The 22,779-nt window shown below is 39.9% G+C and overlaps 1 protein-coding gene and 1 pseudogene across 1 annotated transcript in view; one reads left to right on the top strand and one right to left on the bottom strand.

Moving 5' to 3' along the window:
* Nucleotides 1-4,991: 4,991 nt before the first annotated feature.
* On the top strand, nt 4,992-11,924 carry LOC114113814 (ADP-sugar pyrophosphatase-like; annotated as a pseudogene).
* Nucleotides 11,925-12,503: 579 nt separating this feature from the next.
* Nucleotides 12,504-22,779, bottom strand: part of PLCZ1 (phospholipase C zeta 1) — a 46,829-nt gene continuing 36,553 nt past the window's right edge. The window contains exons 10-12 of the mRNA XM_027965842.3: nt 18,875-18,998; nt 14,907-15,056; nt 12,504-13,727 (exon numbers count right to left, since the gene is read on the bottom strand). Coding sequence (XP_027821643.1) covers nt 13,642-13,727; nt 14,907-15,056; nt 18,875-18,998 — 360 coding nt within the window. The 3' untranslated portion in view covers nt 12,504-13,641. The remainder of the gene's footprint in view (nt 13,728-14,906; nt 15,057-18,874; nt 18,999-22,779) is intronic.

Raw genomic sequence — 22,779 nt, 5'->3', positions numbered from 1 at the left:
GTGCTCCACAACAAAAGAAGCCATCACAATAAGAAGCCCATGCACCACCACCAGAAAGTAGCTCCCGCTTACCACAAATAGAGAAAGACCTTACACCGCAACAAAGACCCAGTGCAGCCATAAATTAAGTTTTTCAAAATCCTGCAGATTTCTACCTGCAAAGTAGGTACAAATCAAGGCACTTTATCATCTTTTTTAAGAGAATTAAATTGCTTTTAAAAAATTCCTGCCAATTAAATTATTAAAACCCTTGCTTTACTCAACGTTCTCCTGTGTGTATATTAAAAAAAGCAACTTAAGCTCTTTTTATACAGTCATTGGCATAAGCCTGTAAAAGACTGTACATTTATTCATTGAAAATATATGTGTGCCTAGTGTGGGCTGATATGGTCTTGCTCTGAACACATGATCATGTGAGTCAAGTCATCCATAATCCTCTGGGCAGTGACTGTGTGTTTCAGGTCCATTCCCTCTCCTTTTCTAATAGAGTGATTCCATATCCTTCTCTCTGATGAAACCCCAGAACCCTCTACCATAATCCTCACTCTCAGTTGATGACTGTGTTTCCTCCTTCACTTAGAAATTGGAATCAGTCCACTAGCACATCTATGCACTCAGCACAGTCTACATTCCACCTTTCTACTTATTATCACAGAAAAACAACCCCAGCTCCTACCAGAAACCAATCTCTCAGCTTGTACATTTGACTCCAGGCCCTCTTAGCTCATGCACTGGCAAGTGGTTCTTTACCAATTGCGCCACCTGGGAAGCTTTTGGATCATAGGAAAAAGAAGAGAATTTCAGAAAAACATCTACTTCTGTTTCATTGACTGTGCTAAAGCCCTTGACTGTGTGGATCACAACAAACTGTAGAAAATTCTTAAAGGATGCGAAAAACAAACTACCTTATCTGCCTCCTGAGAAACCTGTATGCAGGTCAAGAAGCAACAGTTAGGACCAAACCTGAAACAACACATTGGTTTCAAACTGGGGAGGAATATGTCAAGGCTGTATATTGTCACTCTGCTTATTTAACTTATATGCAGAGTACATCATGTGAAATGCTGGGCTGGATGAATCACAAGCTGGAATCAAGTCTGCAAAGAGAAATATCAATAACCTCAGATATGCAGATGACACCATCTTAATGGCAGAAAGTGAAAAGGAACCAAAAAGCCTCTTGACAAAGGTGGAAGAGGAGAGTGAAAAAGGTGGCCTAAAACTCAACATTCAAAATACAAAGATCATGGCATCTCGTCCCATCACTTCACGGCATAGAGATGGGGAAACAATGAAAACAGTGAAAGACTTTGTTTACTTGGGCTCCAAAAACACTGTGGACAGTGACTGCAGCTATGAAATTAAAAGATGCTGGCTCCTTGGAAGAAAAGCTATGAAAAACTTAGACAATGTATTTAAAAGCAAAGACATTACTTTGCCAACAAAAGTCCATCTAGTCAAAGCTATGGTTTTTCTGGTAGTCATGTATGGATGTGAGAATTAGACTATAAAGAAGGCTGAGCACCAAAGAACTGATGCTTGTGAACTGTGGATTTGGAAAAGACTCTTGAGAGTCCCTTGGGCTGCAAGGAGATCAAACCAGTCAGTCCTAAAGGAATCAACCCTGAATATTCATTGGAAGACTGATGCTGAAGCTGAAGCTCCAATACTTTAGCCACCTGATGCAAAGAGTCAACTCACTGAAAAAGACTCTGATGCTGGGAAAAATAGAAGGCAGGAGGAGAAGGGGACGACAGAGCACAAGATGGTTGGATGGCATCACCAACTCAACGGACACGAGTCAGCATGCTGGGAGATGATGAAGGACAGGGAAGCCTGGCATGATGCAGTCTGTGGGGTCACAAAGAGTCGGACATGACTGAGGGACTGAACAACAACAACCTCTTACCTACTCAGAAACAGTACTGGAATTCTCCTCTATGCAAAAGCATCATTTCTTCATTCTCTTCTAGATAATTCTCTTCAACATACATGGTTACATGATGGAACAACCATTCTAAGAAAAAAAAAAATCTCAGCACTTCTATCTTCCTTCCAAATATTAATCTAATTGACTGGTTCTTTTCTGCAGCAGAACTTTTCAGAATGGTTGTCTCTAATCTCCGCCTCCAGTTTTTCTCTTCTCCTTTTCTCTCAGACCATTCCAAGATGTTTGTCCCAAACACTTCAATGAAACTGCTTTTGTCATGATACCTACTGACCTCCACCTAGCTAAATCCAAAGCCCTGATCCAAACTTACCTATCAGCAGCATTGAAATACACAGTCAATAACCCTCTTTCTCAAAGCTCTTCCTTTGACTTCCAGAACACAACACCCCCTTGTGCTTTCCTCTATATCACTGGTCCCTCCTCAGTCTTCCGTGCAGGAGCATCTCCACAGTCTCCAATGCTGAAGTGTCCAGGGCCCAGTCCTTGGTCCTCTTCTCCATCAACTTCCACTCCCTACTGGTCTCATCCCATTTTGATGGCTTTAAATATCATATGCTACATGCATGCTAAGTTGCTTCAGTCATGTCTGACTCTGTGACCCATGAACTGTAGCCCACCAGCCTCCTCTGTCCATAGGATTCTCCAGGCAAGTATACTGGAGTGGGTTGCCACATCCTCCTCCAGGGGATCTTTCCAACCCAGGAATTGAACCCTCATCGCTTATGTATTCCCAGTTTTACAGCTCCAGCCCAAAATATGGCCAAGATGATGGAGTAGGAAGACTCTGAATCCTTCCATAGGCACACCAAAATAACAACCAATTACAAAGCATCTCAGCTATTTGTAGACAGCCACTCAATGGACAAGAATTTGCACAAACTCAGGGCAATAGTGGAGGACAGAGGAGCCTCAGAATGCTGCAGTCCATGTCAGATACAACTTAGCTACTGAACAACAACAGAGAAACTGTAAATGAGAATAATCTGAAGACTAGTAGAAAATTTCTACAATTGGAGATGAGAAGAAGGAATCACAACAAGATGAATAGGAGGAATGGACACACAAAGTATAGTCAACTTTTCCCAGATCCCACCACTTACGCCTCTCCACCTGTTTCCTCTCCTGGTCAAGGCAATCCTATCAACTTTGGCCCAAATTACTACAATTGCCTTCTTCTAAATAGTCTCCTTAGTTTCTGTGTTTACCCTGCCCGCCCTTATAGTAATAGTAATAGTTTTAGTCGCTCAGTCATGTCAGACTCTTTGCGACCCCATGGACTGTAGCCTTCCAGGATCCTCTGTCCTTGGGATTCTCCAGGCAAGAATACTGTTGTGGGTTGCCATTACTTTCTCCAGAAGATCTTCCCAACCCAGGAATCAAACTCAGGTCTCCTGCGTTGCAATCAGATTCTCTACTGTTTGAGCTACAAGGAAGTCCTTACAGTATATTCTCAACACAGCAATTGGAACCATCCTGTTGTTCTTCTGCTCAAAACCTTGCAGAGCCTTCTAATCTCAGAGTGAAAACACAAACCTTCAAAACAACCTAAAAAGCCCAATGTGATCTGCCCTCGCTTTGGTCATCTCTCTGAGTTTAACTCCCATTACATCCTCCTATGCTCAACACACTCAAGAAACACTGGCCTCCTTTCCATTCCCTGAGTGCTCTAGGCATATGCTTCTTCCCTGGAATCTTTATCATGCAGCTCCTTTCCTCCAAAATGTGTTTTTGTCCTATACATCCACCTACCTGTTCTCTCACTTCTTTCAAGTCTTGGTCATAGGTTTCCATCTCGACCTGTCTGTGTCATCCTGAAACCTGCTCTGTCCTCAAATACACACCAGATCCTTCCCACTCAGCTCTACTTTTTTTCTTATATCCTTATCACCTTTGAACATTCTATACAATTTACTTATTTATTTTGTTTATTATTTATGTTTTGTATCCTTTCACTAAAACACAAGACTCTCAAGAAGTGTTGTCACTGACAGTCCAGCTATAGACCCAGCCAAGAAGAATCCTTGCTCAGGTACCCTCATCATATACCTATGGTGAGGTACATGACTCACCTGTACCCACAAGCCTCATTCTAGACCAAATTCTAGGTACACATGACTCCAGAATTCCCTGCCCAAACAGCCTTTGCAGGCCTTCTAAGGATCCATTCACCTGAAGTCAGACACCACATCAGGGTGAGGAATGCCTAGGCTGCAGTGGTGGCCAAGGGCAGGCTGCTTACAGTGTATATGGATGCAGCTTAAATGTACCATCTGGAGTGTCCACAAATGTGCATGAGGCCACTGACAGTGCAGGAGGGAGCCAGGAGGCAAAAGCAGGACATACAGAAGGACAGCCAGCTCTAGGAGAGGAGCCAGTCCTTTTCAGGTCATCATAATCCAACACAGATCTCTAAGACATTCAAGAATTCTCAATTAAAAGCTGTCTTTTCAAGAGGAGAATAAGACATGTTGTAGTTAATGACTTCTTGGCTTTATTTATAACTTTTATATTTAGACAGATGTTATGTAAATTTTATGGATTGAATTACGTCCCCTCAAAATCGTTAAGTCCTAACCACCAGAAGGGCTTCCCAGGTAGCTCAGTGATACAGAGCCTGCCTGCCAATGCAGGAAACGTGGATTAGATCCCTGGTTTGGAAAGATCTCTTGGAGAAGGAAATGGCAACCACTCCAGTATTCTTGCCTGGGAAGCCCCATGGACAGAGGAGCCTGGACGGTGACAGTCCATGGGGTCACAGAAGAGTTGGACACAACTGAGCACCACAAAGCACAGTAACCACCAGCAACCTAAAAATGCAACTTTATTTGGAAATGGGGTCACTGCAGATGCAACTAGCTAAGAAGAGGTCATCCTAGAGTAGAGTGGGCCTACAATCCAACAAGACCGGCATCCTGATAAAAGGAGGAAATCTGGACGTGGACCCGCAACCAGAGAGAAAGCCATATGAAAACATGAAATAGAGGTGGAATGATACACATAAAAGCCGAGGGATACCAACAGACTCCCTGAGCTAGGAGAGATGCACGGGACAGATCAGAAGGAACCAACCCTGCCAAGCCCTCAATTTCAGGCTTCTACCTCCCAGAAGTGTGAGACAAACGCATTTCTGTTGTTTAAGTCACCAAGTTGGTGTGATTTTTTATGGCAGCTCTAACAAGTGAATCTAATATTGAGTCTTCATTTGTTTTGCTGTTCTAGTTCCGGCATGTACTAGATGCTTAGTAAGTCTTTACAAATTAAATGCCTGAATAATGACTGAATGACACACCAGTGAAAGAAAAAAACAAGGTTCCTAGTCTTAACTCTCATTCATATCATGTTTTACAGCTCTTTTAGCCTTTTTATATCTGTATTTTATTTGCCTTTTACAAGAAGTCTAATGAGATGGGGAAGTGAAAGCCGCTCAGTAGTATCCAACTCTTTGTGACCTCATGGGCTATACAGTCCATGGAATTCTCTAGGCCAGAATACTGCAGTGGGTGGCCTTTCCATTCCCTAGGGAGTCTTTCCAACCCAGGGATCAAACCCAGGTCTCACGCATTGCAGCAGGATTCTTTACCAGCTGATCCAAAAGGGAAACCCAAGAATACTGCCGTGGGTAGCCTATCACTTCTTCAGTGAATTTTCCTAACCCAGGAATCGAACTAGGGTCTCCTTCATTGCAGGCGGATTCTTTACCAACTGAGCTATCAGGGAAACCCAATGAGATGGGGAAGGGAGAGATTATTATAGTTTTAGAAACTAATAATATTCAAATGTCTCATAGCGCAAACTTTCCACTCAAATGAATTCTTGAATGTAATGTATACATACACACTGGGGGAGGGGCGGATTTTTAAGTTACCGGATCTGAGAGACTGGAAGCACTGGACAACTGCCCATCCCATGAACCCCAACCCCTCCATTCTCATCTTCAAAATCCCTGAGAAACTTACACATAAAACCAGGACATCTCAAAACGAGCAGGCTAAAAGAAACTGAGGATCACAGATATGACATGGCTACTGATATCAAACAATTAACCGGTTATGGTAACAGACTTATTTCTAGCAAATACAGCTCAAGGTCAGGACTTGATTCCCAAAAAGAAATGGATTATTGAAGAGCTACCATGATTGACATATTATCTAGGCCCAAAGTGAAGATTTAATACATGAGAGAAATTCTGGCAACTAAACTGCCCAGCAACCTTAACCCTCATATTATTAACACAAGTGTCACAAATTAAGATATACTTTATTTCTTAGCACAGGATCCAGAATGTTCTCAATACAATTTAGATACACATATTAAACCTAACACTTCTTCTTCAAAAAACTATTGGAGGGCTTCCTGTTGGCTCAGAGGTGGAGAATCCACCTGCCAATGCGAGAGACGTGGGTTTGATCCTTGGTCTGGAAAGATCCCACATGCTGCAGATCAGCTAAGCCCATGTACCACAACTGCTGAGCCTGTGCTTTAGAGCCCAGGAGCCGCAACTACTAAAACTCGCGCGCTCAAACTACTGAAGCCCATGAGCCCTAGAGCCTGTGCCTGGCAACAAGGGAAGCCACTGCAATGAGAAGCCCATGCACTCTAACGAACTGTAGCCCCTGCTTGCTGAAACTAGAGAAAAGCCAACGCAAGAATGAAGACCCAACACAACCAAAATTAAATTTAAAAAAATTTTTTAATGTTGGAATGAACACAGCATTAACACAAGTTTCAGTAGACCAAGAGACACTGCTTGGACTTTAGGCTTTGATAAGCACGGGCCATGTGGATTTATTAACCTTGGTAGTTTGTAATGGCTTAGATTGCACCAAATGACTGGTTTTTATCATTAAAGGGATGTAGCATTAAACCTTTTAGGCATTAATGAGTACAGACCATGTAAGATTTAGTCTTTAGAACAAAATAGACTATAAGAGAAAGATAACCCTTTTAAAATTTTCTTCAGCTTTTTAAGCATTAGGTGATAAAAGAACATCAGTTGCTTTCTTTAATGGATTTCGCAGCCATATCTCAAAATAACTAGGCCAGAAATTTGAACATTAGCTGAATTTAAAGTGTGCTACAAGCTCTAGTAAAGTTAGAGCTTAAAATTCTTAGCTCCAGAGACAGGTATGTTTGCCTACTGTATCAGCTTCCCCAATCTGTGTTCGTGTGTGTGTGTGTGTGTGTGTGTGAGTGTGTGTGTGTGTGTGTGCATGTGTGTATTATTTTGAAGTGACTTTAGGATAACAGCTGTGGAAGAGATGAGACCAAATCTGAATTTGTGTGTCATGTCCACAGTCTTCAGTCACAAAAACAACACTAGTCTCAAGGAGGTATTGCATTTGAAAATTAAAGAAACTCTAATTATTAGAGTTCAGATATTCCAACCATGCCTCCAATCGCAGAAGGGAAGTGAATTTTACTAATATTTAAATCAAAAAGAATGGGTATTCTTTTCATAAAGAGAATATGCCCTCTTCCTAGGCTGAGGTCAAAAAATAACTGACTGAGATTATTAAATGCCCCCAAAACTGAAAAAGCAATTTAAAAGTCTGTGCCCGTTAGCCTCTGGCTCTGAAATTCTGATTTACCCCAGGAATCAAGAAGGAACTGGAATTTCTTACCATCAGAACAAAGGTAGTAGAAAAAGGAAAATAAAATAGAAGGCATCAAACAGAGTAGTAATGAGAATGATATTTCCTTGAAAGAAATACTGGGGTCTTAAAAACATAAACTGGGCAGATATGAAGGGAAAATGAGATGCTAAGAGCCAGGAGAGAGAACTACAAAGTAAAAAAGGTGACAGATTCAAATCCAGTTTCTCTTGAAAAAGTTATCGAAAAGGGCAGTGTATTTCAGTTGTTACTGGTTCAGTAGGGAGGAACGGTACCTAGAAAAAGTCAATCAGATAAAAAGAAGAAGGGCCTTGGAGAGCAGCTATCACGGCATCCTAGAGAGAGTTAAAATTAGAAAAACTTTAAAAAGATTTCTCATAAAGCAGCAGCATTTTGTAAGAACAACTGGGAAACCATCCCTCACAAACTGAGACAGAGTAACGAAGCGATAAGCAAATCTGGTCATATTTGAGAGGGAAACCCAGGAAGACAGGTATAAAGGATTCCAAGAATTATTGTGTGACTTTAAAGGAAAAGAATGATTGGCAAGAGGGCCTAGGGGAACATATTTGGAAAATCTCTAGAACTGGTACTCTAAGGGAAAATGAAGCAAACAGAGGACTTACTGAAGGGAAACCAGACAGGATGGTTACAGGTCAAGACTTGCTTTGGAGCAGATATTGGTCTGAAAGGAACAGTTTAGGTGAGACTAACCACTTCCTGGGTGGCTCAGTGGTAAAGAATCGCCTGCCAGAAGACGAGGGTTTGATCCCTGGGTCAGGAAGATCCCCTGGAGACAGAAATGGCGACCCACTCTAGTATCCTTGCCTGTAGAATTCCACGGACAGAGGAGCCTGGTGGGCTATAATCTATGGGGTCACAAAAGAGTCAGACATGACTTGCAGCTAAATAATGACAACACAACCTACTCCAGAGGATCAAGATGGTCAAGATTCATGTGAACAAGGGATATGACACAAACATGAAACTCACTGACTTCATCTCCCTCAAGACAGAACTTTGAGAGTAGAAAGAAAAACAAATGCCTAGGCCACAGAGCAAAGGGATAGGAAAAGTTAACATGGCACTCAGGCCCAGGAAACACTGTTATCCTTATATGAACTACAGAAATAGAGAGACCAAAGGATGAAGTAAAAAAAAAAACAAATCCAGGTCAAACTATCTGAAAAGAATATTAAAACAATAAGAGGGGCGAAATACCTAAAGTTTTCCTCTTGTCATCAGAAAAAGAACTTCAGGGACAGTGGTTAAGACTTCGCCATCCAATGCAGAGGGTATGGATTTGATCCCTGATTGGGGAGGTAAGATCCCACATGCCTCTAGGTCAAAGAACCAGAAATACAAAATAGCTAGTCCCCCCATGCTGCAACTAAGACCTGGCACAGTCAAGTAAATAAATAATTTTTAAAAGGTTAAATTGTATAGAAATGGAATGGAAAGTAGACAGAGAGCATGGGTCCCTGCAAATGTGTAGGTTTTTAAGGAATTTAACACCAGCTCCCACCACCAACCACAACTACCATGTGCTAAGGTGATGCGTAAGAATGCAAGACACACAGCCCAACCTCTCAAGCTCAAATTCCACTTTAATCTACCCCTTTGATTTTTAAATGGAAATTTCTAATGGCTGGTAAAAATAACTTACCTCCAAAATACTACAGGGGACTCAAACTTTATGGCCTAAGAATCCAGAATGCATCACAAAAAAGCTTTGTTGGTACAAATATTTCCAGAGGGTTGTTACCTTGAAAGAAATGTAATTCAGCAAATGTTTAGACACTACCAAAAAACAAGGAATTTTAATAACTTCTGAAAATAGAATCTAATTCATATAGTCCTCAATAAAATGTTCATTGGTCAAGCCCAGAAGGGCTTCACTAAAAGTAAGCGATTCCATTTTCCCAATCCTAATCTACAACATGAAGTTCCTGCCTTTGTGACTCACAAATAACCCCTGAAATTTATATAAAGTTTTCAAGTGGAATCTGGGATTTACATGTCTGCATCTCTCAAGACACCATATACTATCCCAAATTTAAATAAAAACCTCCTTTTTACAGCTCTAGGCAGTTCTTCCACCCTTCTTTCAAAAATAGGGCAACTTAAGAGCAGCCAGCATCAGTGGCCTCCAGTGGCCACCATCTCCCAAACAAAAGTCAAGGTAAGTCTAGACGGTGATCCGCATGTTTTCCATTTGAAGTTCTAAACAACCAGAAGCAAGGGGGAAAAAATAAAGGTCAAAATTAATGACAAAGCAAAACTTTCCTGTCGTTGATCACTACAAGGTAATGAGAGTAACAAAAGGAAGAGTCCAGGTTTTGTTAATGCCCTTGAGCCAAAGACCACCAGAAACACACACAGTGGGCTGACTCCTCATCTCAATGAGGCAGATACACAAATGAAGAGCCATGGAGTGTCTCAGCAAAGGACGTACTATCGGATTCAGGCTTGTGCTGGATGATTTGAGAGAAGGTCCAAGGAAGCAGGTGAAGAATCCAACAGTCACTTACGTTTCCCCCGGAGTGCTTGGTACTTTTGTGTTTGGACAATATTCATGCTTCTGACAGGTGCCCCACCATGGTTACAGACTTACAGACTGGTCCCGTTTTCCTCCTTATCCATCGTGGTCACGCGGTAGCCCCATTGGGTGTTGTGAAATTGTTGCCGCCCGGCAAACGAACACCGTAGCCTGACTGTGAGCGTCAGGCTAGCTCCTAGCAACACCAAGGCCTCCCTGACAGCGCAAAGTCACTTCCTAGCTGTCACTTTCCTCAGTTGCGTGGAGACATAAAGCAAGGAATGTAACCTAATCTAGGAGGTGATAGATGGCCACCCCGAGGAAGTGACATTTAAACTAGAGTTTAAAAGCTAAAAGATCTTCCGTTAGCACAGCCTAGAGGTTCATTTCAGCTGTCTCTTCTGTTTCCTTTCCCTCACCAACACCATTATTTTTCTACAAGTGAATTAGGCTTAGAAATAAGTCAAAGCTGGCTTTTCACACCATTCCCAATCCTCTCTAATGTGAGAACATCCCTGGCAGTGGAGTTTCTATGAGTAGTGTCTGTTCAAAGCTCTTGTGAGAAAATAATAATAGTAATAATAACGGTACCAGTTTAATATAAAGGGTGATGTAAATGATAAATAATGCACATAAAATAGAAACAAACATGCCTAAATTCCAAGATTACTGGAAGGGAAATAAAATAATCTAATGTTTCCTTTCAAAATTGCATTTCTAATGTAATGTGGGATATTAAAGAAAGATTTTGTCTTCAAAGAGTGAGGGAGGAGGGAGGGGGGTTCAGGATGGGGAACACGTGTATACCTGTGGTGGATTCATGTTGATGTATGGCAAAACCAATACAATAGTGTAAAGTAATTAACCTCCAATTAAAGTAAATAAATTTATATTAAAAAAAAAAGAGTGAGCTGAGTTTGAGTGGTACCTGAAGTAAAGTGAGAAAAGGAAAGATCTTTTTTTCTTATTTTAAATCTTTTTGGTATAAATGAGAAATAAGTTCTTTCTGCTTCAAGAATTAAGGAACTATTACAATATTCACCTGATGAAAGCCTTTAAACTTTCATGGAATTCCAAATCTTCAAAAGGCTTTAGGAGTTTAGAGAAGGTGAAAGCCTTGCACTAATGGGGGGAACAGGCCACTTGCTATTAGGTTGAACAGTAAATGATTTTAATAAGATCCTTCTGGAATGGATCATGCTTGAAAAAAACAACTTACAGGGATCCTACTGGTCACATAAGAACCTGTGAAACAGCAGAGCAAAGAGGATAGTCGGGTGATGGGGGTGGCAGTTACCCCAGAGCCTCAAAGAACACTTTGCTAGGAACGCATCATTCTAGTGAAGCAGTTCCAACCACCAATGGGAGGCTGCTGCCATGAATTCCCCCCGGTCCGATGGATGACAGCAAAAGCCCAGAAGCAGCTGCTCTTTGGGACCTCAAGGAAGAAAACCGACTATAAGGGTAACGCTGCATGCTCTTCAGCCGTACGTATGGATCCGGGTTTGTCAAATTAGTTGTACCACGCGCATCTCTACCATAACTCTCAGTGGAGATGATAATGAAAATGTAAGGCCTAAGCCACAGTCAGGAGATGGAGAATTTATGGAAGTAATTTCCTTACTAAAGAATGACCCGCTGAAGAGATGAGATGCTCTGGTAGCTAAAGGGTATCTGAGAGTAGATGCCAGAGTCTATTTCTGTGCTCAGATCACTAAAACATGCACATGTGAGGCCTTCTGAAAGGCTCTTCCTGAAGTTGGAACACCAAAGGACAGCAGCCACGTTTTTGTGCACAGAACCACCAGGCCTCCTCCACTAAGACTTTGTATCCGGCTTAGTTTTCAGGGAGATTCGAAATTAGCCTTTTCATAAAATAAAAGCATTATAAATAAATATAAAATCCTTTTGTAATCTGGCAAAAGAGAAGCATTCCTGTGAGAATTGGCTGTTCATTTCCCCCCTGGGAAGACTGCGCTCATGTGCTTATTGTGCCCAACTCTTGTGTGAGTTCATAGGCTATAGCCTGCCAGGCTCCTCAGTCCATGAGTTTTTTCCAGTGCTTTCCTACTCTAGAGGATCTTCCCAACCCAAGGATTGAACCCGCATCTCTGGAGTCCCCTGCACTGCAGGCACCACGCCACTGGGGAAGCCCACTGGGAAGACTGTCTCTTGGTCTTAACTGCTGACAGCCCATGAAGGAGGATCTGGATGATTACACACTGAGCAATCTGGGATACCCAACTTCTTATGGGCTGGGTATTTCAATGCCCAGTGGCATGTTTATTTTAAATATTTAGTTCTGAGGCTAAACCATGATAGTAGGAAAACATGGTAGATGACTTTTTTGTGTATTTTTCTGGCTATCAAGTGATAATGCATTAACAATCATAAAGAGTCATTTTTGTGGTTTTAATTATAAAGTCAGATTTAATTTCAACAAATACTTATAATGGCCCTCTTTGTTGTCAGAAATTTTACTGGGTGATTTCACCTCACTGCCATGCAACAGTGTGGTAGAATCCGTATTAGTATGCTTCGTTTTGTGAAAAACAGTTAATACTGAACCATATTCTTCTACATATGACATTTAGTAAAGCAAAACCCTGCTGATGGTGAGAAGCCCAGTATACGAAACAGCACAGAAATTTCAAATCTGACGACTAACTTCAATGTACATTTAGTGCAGATTCAGAAGGGAAGTGAAAGTCACTCAGTTGCATCTGACTCTTTGCGACCCCATGGACTATATGGTCCATGGAATTCTCCGGGCCAGAATACTGGAGTGGGCAGCCTTTCCCTTCTCCAGGAGATCTTCCCAACCCAGGGATCAAACCCAGGTCTCCCACATTGCAGGCGGATTCTTTACCAGCTGAGCCACCAGGGAAGCCGATTCAGACACTGCAAATTCATTCTGAGATCTAGGCATGTAAGCCACTGTAGTACATCACTTTTAGAGATACAGAGTCTGGAAGGCAGTTTGAATGCAAATCAAAATCATTGCACTCATAAAAATGTCTGTGTAATTACAGGGTACCCAATCCAGTGCACAGCATCTAAGAACGAGTCTGAGAGTGTAAGGGCTAATTACTCTCCAGGATGTACAAGGGCACTAAGCACCTGGAATCCAATTCCTTCCCACTACAATATGCACTCGTGAGTGTCTAGAAGTTAAAACACTCTTAGATTTCACATTTCTTTTATACCTCCAAATTTTTGCCAACATATGTTATTCACTCAGACATATTTTAGAAACTTGTGAATTCTACTAATTAAACATGATACAAGCAAGTTGAAAGAGCAGCCTCAGAAGCAGAGGGGCAAGAGAAATTGGCTGACAAGGATGTCACACTGAGTCGGGACCCGCTGAAGCTTTTGTTTTGTTTCCACTGCTCTAGTTTGCATATTTAAAAGTGAATTTGCTCAGTACTTCAAAATAATTATTTTTCTTTACATTAAAGGAAAAAATGTCTAGACATTCATTCTAGACTGTTTTATTGCAATGTGTAAGCTAATGATATGCCAAGTACCATGAGTGGCTATCTGATGTACCAAACATAAATAAAAAGGGAAGCAGGCTCAAGACTCTCACCCATTTTGGAAAACAGAGGAACACGACGGTAACCTGCAAAAGGAATCACATCTGATTAACACAATCCAAATACATTCATCAGCAGGGGCCCTAGTAGGGCTCCTGAGAAATAACATACTTTATTGTTTATTGTTCAGTTGCTAACTCGTGTCTGACTCTTTGCAACCCCATGGACTATACAGCATGCCAGGCTCCTCTGTCCACCACTATCTCCTGGAGTTTGCTCAAATTCATGTCCTTGAGTTGGGCTATAGGGATGCCCAAAATATTTTCCACTGCTACAGTGTTAACTGTAAAAAGGCACTGTATTCTCCTGAATCTCATACTTGGGGCAGATATAAATTGACTGTCTCATGTCAAGTCTTGGACTACCTGTTGTTGTGCCAGAAATCCATGTCCATTGAGTCAGTGATGCTATCTAACCATCTCATCCTCTGCTTCCCCCTTCTCTTTTTGCCTTCAATCTTTCCCAGCAAGAAATAATAAAGTACATATAAAAACTAGGACTATGCAGCTATATTCCATCATGTATCTTCATTTTCCTCCAAAGCAAAATGTTTAAAGTCTCTACTCCAGCGTCATACTAAATGCCACACAGCCCATACTTCCCCCCATTTTCCGCCACCCCGAAAATGCTGCATCTCCAAAATTAGCCATCACTTTTCTGCTTCAGAAAGGCTGTTTCCTAGGTACATCTCAGATGGTACTAGAAAAGTAAATATAAGGATAAAATTGGGAGCACACTGTAAATCACCCCAGAGAGGTGACTGCAAGGCAGCTCTGAAAAGAGGCAAGATAAGAGTGTTGGGCTCCCTGTCTCTTCTCAGGTGGAAAAAAAGAGTCACTGCTTCTCCCTTCTGAATGGTTCCCATCCTTCATTCCTTCATAGCAGTCATGCCTACTCTTAACAGAAACAAAAGAGCTATAATCCATGCAGAGAAATTTTCATATAAGTCAAGTTTGTCTAATTAGTTTTCCTAGCATTCCCAGTCCCTAATCCCACCTTCTGTATGAGAACATACTTCTATACTTCCACTAGGAAGAACTATATCAATATATATATATAGATAGATAAGTATATCAATATATATATTTTTTCCTTTACATATCTGACTGTCATGAAGAGAGCTCTTTGGTATACCAAAGATTCTCTTTGTTAACTCAAGTTATACATAAATATTAGCACAGTCATCTTACTTTCCAGAATATTACCTCTGTTCATGCACAGAACTGGTAAAGTATATTGTCCAAGAAATTCATTTCCAGCTATTAAACCTTGATTTTCAGCAACAAAACGAACCAATGCTAATTCTGGTACCTGAATAACAAATGTGAATGTTTCATTCCATCTTGGATTAAAAGCTGAAATATAAAGGAAGAGATAGAATTAAAAAAAAATCAAACTCTGTTCCTAGGGGAAAATGCTTAATATCTGTTCTTTAAAATTCTTATTTTTAACACTTTAGTAGTAATAATGAAAGCTGATGGTTTAGAGGACTTAAATCTTTAATGCATGCAATTAGAAAGAAATAACAATGGCGATAATAATACTTATTAGGTATTTACAAGTGCTGGGCAATATTCTAAAAATTTTAAGGAGATAATCTCACTTAATCCTCACACCAGGGTTATCTCTATCCACATTTACAGATGGGAAACTGAGTCACAAAGATGTTTCATAACCTTCAAAAATAGCCATTTTTGTGTGTGTATGAAATAGCCTTCAAGAAATAGCCATTAAGTAGTGGGGCAGGAAATCAAACAAATGGTGTCTGATTTCACAGCAGAAACATGTAACTGTTATACAATATGACTGCTGTGTTCAAGTATTTTATCAACACAGAAAACTTGAGACAACAGGAAGTTATATAACATCATTTTTCTAGATCAGGACACATTATGGGAAGAACTACAGACAGTAGTTGGACTGAGAGCTCACTAATGTTTGCTCTAAAGTCAGCTCTTGATCCTTCTTTTGATTAAATGCTTATTTTCAAATCCAAAATTGATGAGTAATCTATGTCCCTAGCGAAACAGATCATCCCAAATACTCTCCTGCCAAACAAGAAATCCAAATTGCATTACAATGTGACCCAAATCAGATAAAAATTAAGCATAATTGAATGGAACCAAGAAATTCTCATCCAGATCAAATAAATGCTCTTGCTTTAATAAAAAAAGTTCAGGGAAAAATAATGCATTGTTTTTCATGTACAAAGGCAATGGTACACATGCTACCTCCATAGAGTTGTCCTTCGTGTCATGTTTCAGCACATATTGAAGTATCTGTGACTAATTATACCATGTCTATGCTTTCTATGGTGTATCTGTGGTCACAGCGCACATTTACTAGGTAGGAATTCAGAATGCAGTCAATGCTAGTGAAAATACTAAACGAATTGACTCACATTGAAATAATGACCATCTTACCTTGCCCTAATAGAGAAATAATTCAGTGAAGTACAGGAAACAAGCTTAAGAGTGAAATCTCTATAGACACTGCAAAATGTCTGCACAAAATTCTTATGCTAACTTATTCTCTGTCTTCTAATCCTGCTTGACCATACTCTTCCTTTCATACACACATAAAATCCATACATAGATATATGTGAAAGTCCTTTTAGTTGTCAAATTAAAAAAAAAAAACTAATTTGATAGTTAAAAATATAGTTAAAAATCACGGGACTTCCCCCGTGGTCCAGTGGTTAAAGAATCCACCTTGCAGTACAGGAGACCCAGGTTCAATCCCTGTTCAGGGAACTAAGACTGCACATGCTTTGGAGCAACGAGGCCTACCCACCACAGCTAGAAAGACCAAGTGCTGCAGCTGCTGAAGCCTGCACATCCCACAGCCTGCGCCACAACTAGAGTCCAGCACCACAAGGAAAGGTCCCACATGACGCCACGAAGATACTCCATGCTGCCACTAACACCTGATGCAGCCCAATGAATAAATATCTCTAAAAAATCGCTTCCTTATTGTACGCAGACGCGACTGTTTTCCTCCCAGGTGCTCATGTCTTTCAATGCACTACCATCACCATAGTAGCTAGGCCATCTCAGCACCCTTCTCGTCCGGCTATCGACACTTTCAGTCCTGCCACTCTTCCTCGCGTGCATCCTCCATTCCTTTTCTGATGGTGCAGCCCGTCTTTAAGACTTGACTTCTGCATCGTGTCACTGTGAAACCACATCCTGACTCTCTCCTGTATTTCTCATCTCTCTCTCATACTTCTTCCTCTCTACTCTGTAGAAACGATCTCTGTTAACACTCAGTTCTTAGTGCTGTATATCCCTATTTAGAAGTTTTAATTTTCTTCATTTTATACAGAAAAGAAAGTTTCAAACGCTGTGTCATGGCTTTCACGATTTTCCACAGCCATCCCCAAAGTCAATCTCTCGTTTTATCTCACAACTAATCTTCCTTAAGTATACTGTACTTGAACTTTTGTACTTTCTGCTGACGTGTTTGAATTTTGTTTTCTCCATGTTTTAGCACACATATTAGTACTTTTGCCTTAAATTACCCTATCCTAGGGAATTCCCTAGAGGAACAGTGGTTAGGATTCAGCACTTTCTCTGCCATCACCTGAGTTCAATCCCTGGTCAGAGAAATAAGATCCCACAAGTCTCAAAGTGTGGCCAAAAATGGAGAAAAAAGAAAGAAAGAAAATTCCCTTATCCTCAATCTCTATTAAAAAAAATTCTACTCATTTGCCAAGAACCATCTTCAAATTTGCCCCTTCCATACAATTCTTTGTACTTTCTTTAAAGCACTAATGACTCTTTCATAACAATTTCATTTACATCTCATATTCCATACTGAACTACAAACTATCTATAGTAGAATTAGTTAAAGCATACATAAGAATGCGATTAATAGAGATTTTAAGTTTTTTGATACTTAGAATCAGGCTTTTAACATGATAGGCTCAATAATGTCTGGTGAACCAAAATGAACTTTTATAGGTATATTCCCATAAAGCCAGGGATGCAATCAAATTTCTAATGGGAGCTAAAATCACAGTATTACATAAGGGATGCATGGAATAAATTAATGTTCTGTGCATTTAGTCATGAAGGCTCAAGTAAGGGGGATGGAGAGAACAAAGGATAGGTTACTAGAAGCTTCCTGATATTAGCAGTTACCATTTCTTGACACTGCCATTTCAACTCTAACGGGAGCCAAATAAGGCAGGGAGTTACTACTAATATCCCTTCCTGATGATAACACAGGATGAGGTAATAAAACTTGCCAAGTCTTTTTTCTCTCCTTTGTTCCTAGAAGCTGAGGTGGAGGAATATTTGGGGTTTGGGAGGAGGCAAACATTGGATTTGAGGGAATTATCACCAAAGAAGAAAAAGATAGCTCAAACTGCACCTGCTTCTCTGTCCGTGCCACTCAACCTGGAGCATATTTCTAGACTCTGAAATGAAGTCCACTATACTTTGAGAATATTCACTCAAAGAAGATTCTACTCTCAAAGAATCAGCTGCAAGTTCTCTTCCTGAGTGATTCTGACTATCTGACTAACAGTCAACCCCAAGCATCTATACTTTTCTAATGTTCTTAATGATTTTAACTTCAGAGAATAAATAACAGTGTTAGTACTGTATCATGTAAACTGTCATGAGATGCTGGCACACTGAAAATCTCACCAAAGTCACTTCTTTCATTCCTACATTTCCCTTCTGGCAAAAATGGCTGAGTTATGAATCCAAATACTATTATGAGTAGGTTTCTATGGCATACTGAGTCAGAAGCCACAGACCTTTGATCTAAAATATTCAAGCTGTTAAGTAAAACTATGCAACACACTATATCAGAGAAATCTTAAGCTTTTTATTTTGCACAGAAGCTAGCAGCTAGATAGATTTGAGGCTGTCAAAATCTCTCTCTTAATCAGTCAAACAGGAAAACATAAAAAGGAAGTAAAAATGGAAAAAACACTACTTCTTCAGGTCAGATACATTTTTGTATCTATAATTGAAACTATATCTAACCAACATTATTATCAAATTGTTTTTGCTGCATATAATACTTTGGTCACCTTGAACATAATGCAAAAGCTTTTCCTTATGAAAAATAAATATGTATCAAAACTCTATCAATACATAATTTTTAAGCTTTCCAACATGAAGTCTAACAGACTGATCAATAAAATATATTAGAAGCTCACCATTTTTTTTAATTACACGACTCTGCTGTTTCATTTGATCGTTTGGAACCCCAAAAATTTCTATAATCACTAAGGTATCAGCTTTGTTTTGATAACTTGGAGGCAACTGGATACCACTGATGAGCTGCACAAAAATAAGTAAGTTCAAGAATTCAGCAGAACAAACTATATCACTGCTAACTTTCAAAATAAAATGTTTTCCAAAAATTATGATGAACTAAGTCAAGTCCCACCAAAAAACAACAGAAAACAAGGCAAATCTTAAATTTTAGTCCTTTTTGAGTTAAATTTCAATTTAAGTATCAAAAGATGATTACCAAATTATTCCATTTGACCCAGATGACATTCTCCAATATTTATGGTCGAACATATATTTTTATTCTAACAGCATTTGTTATGACTGTTGTAAAGCAATGTTTAAAAATATTATGACCCCCTTCTGCTATAAGACAGACTGAGCACTCCAATAACTTGAACTATTTTTAAATCTGTATAGTCTATAAACAGCAGAAAAAATGGAAACTATAAACATTACTTGAAATGTACGAAAAAGCACCACATAATTTTCTATGATAGCATTTTCTGACAATATAATTTATATGTTTGTATAAATTATCATGAATTTTCACCTTATCCATTGTTGTCTATATTATTATAAGTCATCTGGGTTTGAAAAATCAATTATTTCATATATACATATTTTAGGGATTGAATAGCAGAAAAATGTTTAACAAAGTAATTAATAATAATTTTATTTCACCTTCTATTATTCAAGCTAATTGTTGAAGCACAGATTTATTTAACTTTAAGGAACAAAGGAAATGATGTTGTTAAAGTGTTGTACTCAATATGCCAGAAAATCTGGAAAATTCAGCAGTGGCCATGGACTGGAAACGGTCAATTTTCATTCCAGTCCCAAAGAAAGGCAATGCCAAAGAATGCTCAAACTACCACAAAACTGCACTCATTTCACACACTAGCAAAGTAATGCTCAAAACTCTCCAAACCAGGCTTCAACAGTACATGAACTGTGAACTTGTGGATGTTCAAGCTGGTTTTAGAAAAGGCAGAGGAACCAGAGATCAAATTGCCAACATCCGCTGGATCATGGAAAAACCAAGAGAGTTCCAGAAAAACATCTACTTTTGCTTTATTGACTATGCCAAAGCCTTTGACTGTGTGGATCAAAATAAACTGTGGAAAATTCTGAAAGAGATGGGAATATCAGACCACCTGACCTGCCTTTTGAGAAACCTATATGCAGGTCAGGAAGCAACAGTTAGAACTGGACATGGAACAACAAACTGGTTCCAAATACAGAAAGGAGTACGTCAAGGCTATATATTGTCACCTTGCTTATTTAACTTATATGCAGAGTACATCATGAGAAATGTTGGACTGGATGAAGCACAAGCTGGAATCAAGATTGCTGGGAGAAATATCAATAACCTCAGATATGCAGATGACACCACCCTTATGGCAGAAAGCGAAGAAGAACTAAACAGCCTCTTGATGAAAGTGAAAGAGGAGAGTGAAAAAGTTGGCTTAAAGCTCAACACTCAGAAAACGAAGGTCATGGCATCTCGTCCCATCACTTCATGGCAAATAGATGGGGAAACAGTGAAAACAGTGAGGGACTTTATTTTCTTAGGCTCCAAAATCACTGCAGATGGTGACTGCAGCCATGAAATTAAAAGACACTTGCTCCTTGGAAGAAAAGTTATGACCAACCTAGACAGCATATTAAAAAGCAGAGACATTACTTTGCCAAAAAAGGTCCATCTAGACAAAGCTATGGTTTTTCCAGAAGTCATGTATGGATGTGAGAGTTGGACTATAAAGAAAGCTGAGCTTCAAATAATTGATGCTTTTGAACTGTGGTGTTGGAGAAGACTCTTGAGAGTCCCTTGGACTGCAAGGAGATCCAATCAGTCCATCCTAAAGCAAATCAGTCCTGAATATTCATTGGAAGGACTGATGTTGAAGCTGAAACTCCAATACTTTGGCCACATGTTGCAAAGAACTGACTGATTGGAAAAGACCTTGATGCTGGGAAAGATTGAAGGTGGGAGGAAAAGGGGATGACAGAGGATGATATGGTTGAACGGCATTATCAACTCAATGGACATGAGTTTGAGTAAACTCTGGGCATTGGTGACGGACAGGGAGGCCTGGAATGCTGCAATCCATGGGGTTGCAAAGAGTCGGACACAACAGCCACTGAATTGAACAAAAGGAACAAAGTCTAAATAAAAAAGAACAGCATTTGATGTGTACTAATTTATAAACTGTGAAAGGGAAAGTCACTCAGTCCTGTCCAACTCTTTGGGACCCCATGGACTATATGGTCCATGGAATTCTCTAGGCCAGTATACTGGAGTGGGTAGCCTTTCCCTTCTCCAGGCAATCTTCCCAACCCAGGGATTGAACCCAGGTCTCCCACATTGCAGGTGGATTCTTTACCAGCTGAGTCACAAGGCAAGCCCAAGAATACTGGAGTGGATAGCCTATCCCTTCTCTAGCTGACCTTCCCAAACCCAGAAATCAAAGCAGGGTCACCTGCATTGTCAGCAGATTCTTTACCAACTGCGCTACCACGAATGTAGAAATTGAGACATGATTTCAATTTCTGAAGATTATAATAAATAGGAACAAATAAATAACTTTGAATAAAGGGAAAAATGAAAAAAGAAAAAGAATTAGGGCATATCCAATAAAAGTTTATTAAAAAGAAAAAAGGAGGGAAGAGAAAAGAAAAATGTGCCAATGTGTAATTTTTCCTTTCCTACCTCCACACATTATAGCACCCACTAGAAACCAGAGTGACTGCACAAATATTTAACAATCAGCATGGAATTGGCCCAGCAACCCACTGTAGTATTCTTGCTTGGAGAATTCCATGGACAGAGGAGCCTAGTGGGTTACAGTCCATGGGGTCCCAAAAAGTCACACATGACAACGACTTAACACCCATGCATCAGCTGACTATCAGCCCTCTGGGCAATATGTCCTTTTTATTAGGGAGGTGTAACTCATGACAAAAAAAAAATTGCTAACTAAGTAATAATGATAATTGAATATGAGCACTGAAATAGAATTTAAGAGATTTATTGTTCGAATAATTTGTACACTTCAATTCACAAAGTCCCTTCAAGGGCCACTGCAGAGGATGGATGTCAAGCAGACCACCCTTAGTGGTCAACCAGATAGCTCTTGCTTTCATCTGGTGGTCTTACTCAGGAGACTTTAAACTTAGGAAATGATTGCATAGTTTTTATAAGCTTGAAAATAACTGATTTAATCCAAAGTTCTCTGTTTACAGATAACAAAGAGTAAACCAGAAATGCTGAATGACTTTATCAAGGACCTAAGAAAAATAATGGCAAAACTGGGCCTTCTGATTCTCAAATCATGCTCTCCACAATTTGTGCAAATATCACAAAGCTCCCTAGAACAATTAGAAGAGGGGAAGACCCACGTGGCTATGAGAGCAGCTTCCTAGGAAAATCATTAACCCTACCTCTTTCACATCATGTCACTTAAGCCCCTTTTGGAGTATAAATAAGTGGCATTTATAAACATCTGTGCATACCAGCTATCTTCCAACTTCGCTTTTCCAAATTAACCTACATGTACTAAGCAAATACTTTGTGTCAGTGACTGTGGATAAGGACTGAACAAAACATAGTCCTCATTTTTAAAGGACCCTCAGGCAAGTTGGGGGAGAAAGACAAGCATAACAAGTAAATAATTATAACTTGCGGTGTGGTAAGTGCCATAATGCATGCATGTATAGGGTTTTATGGGCTTCCCTGGTGGCTCAGTGGTCAAGAATCTGCCTGCCAGTGCAGAAGATGTGGGTTCAATTCCTTGGCCAGGAAGACCTCCCAGGAAAGGAAATGGCA

This window comes from Ovis aries, chromosome 3 (assembly GCF_016772045.2).
Source record: "Ovis aries strain OAR_USU_Benz2616 breed Rambouillet chromosome 3, ARS-UI_Ramb_v3.0, whole genome shotgun sequence".
In the NCBI taxonomy this organism is placed as follows: domain Eukaryota; kingdom Metazoa; phylum Chordata; class Mammalia; order Artiodactyla; family Bovidae; genus Ovis; species Ovis aries.
Note: the sequence above shows the minus strand (reverse complement) of the source record. Positions and strands in the feature narration are given on the sequence as shown.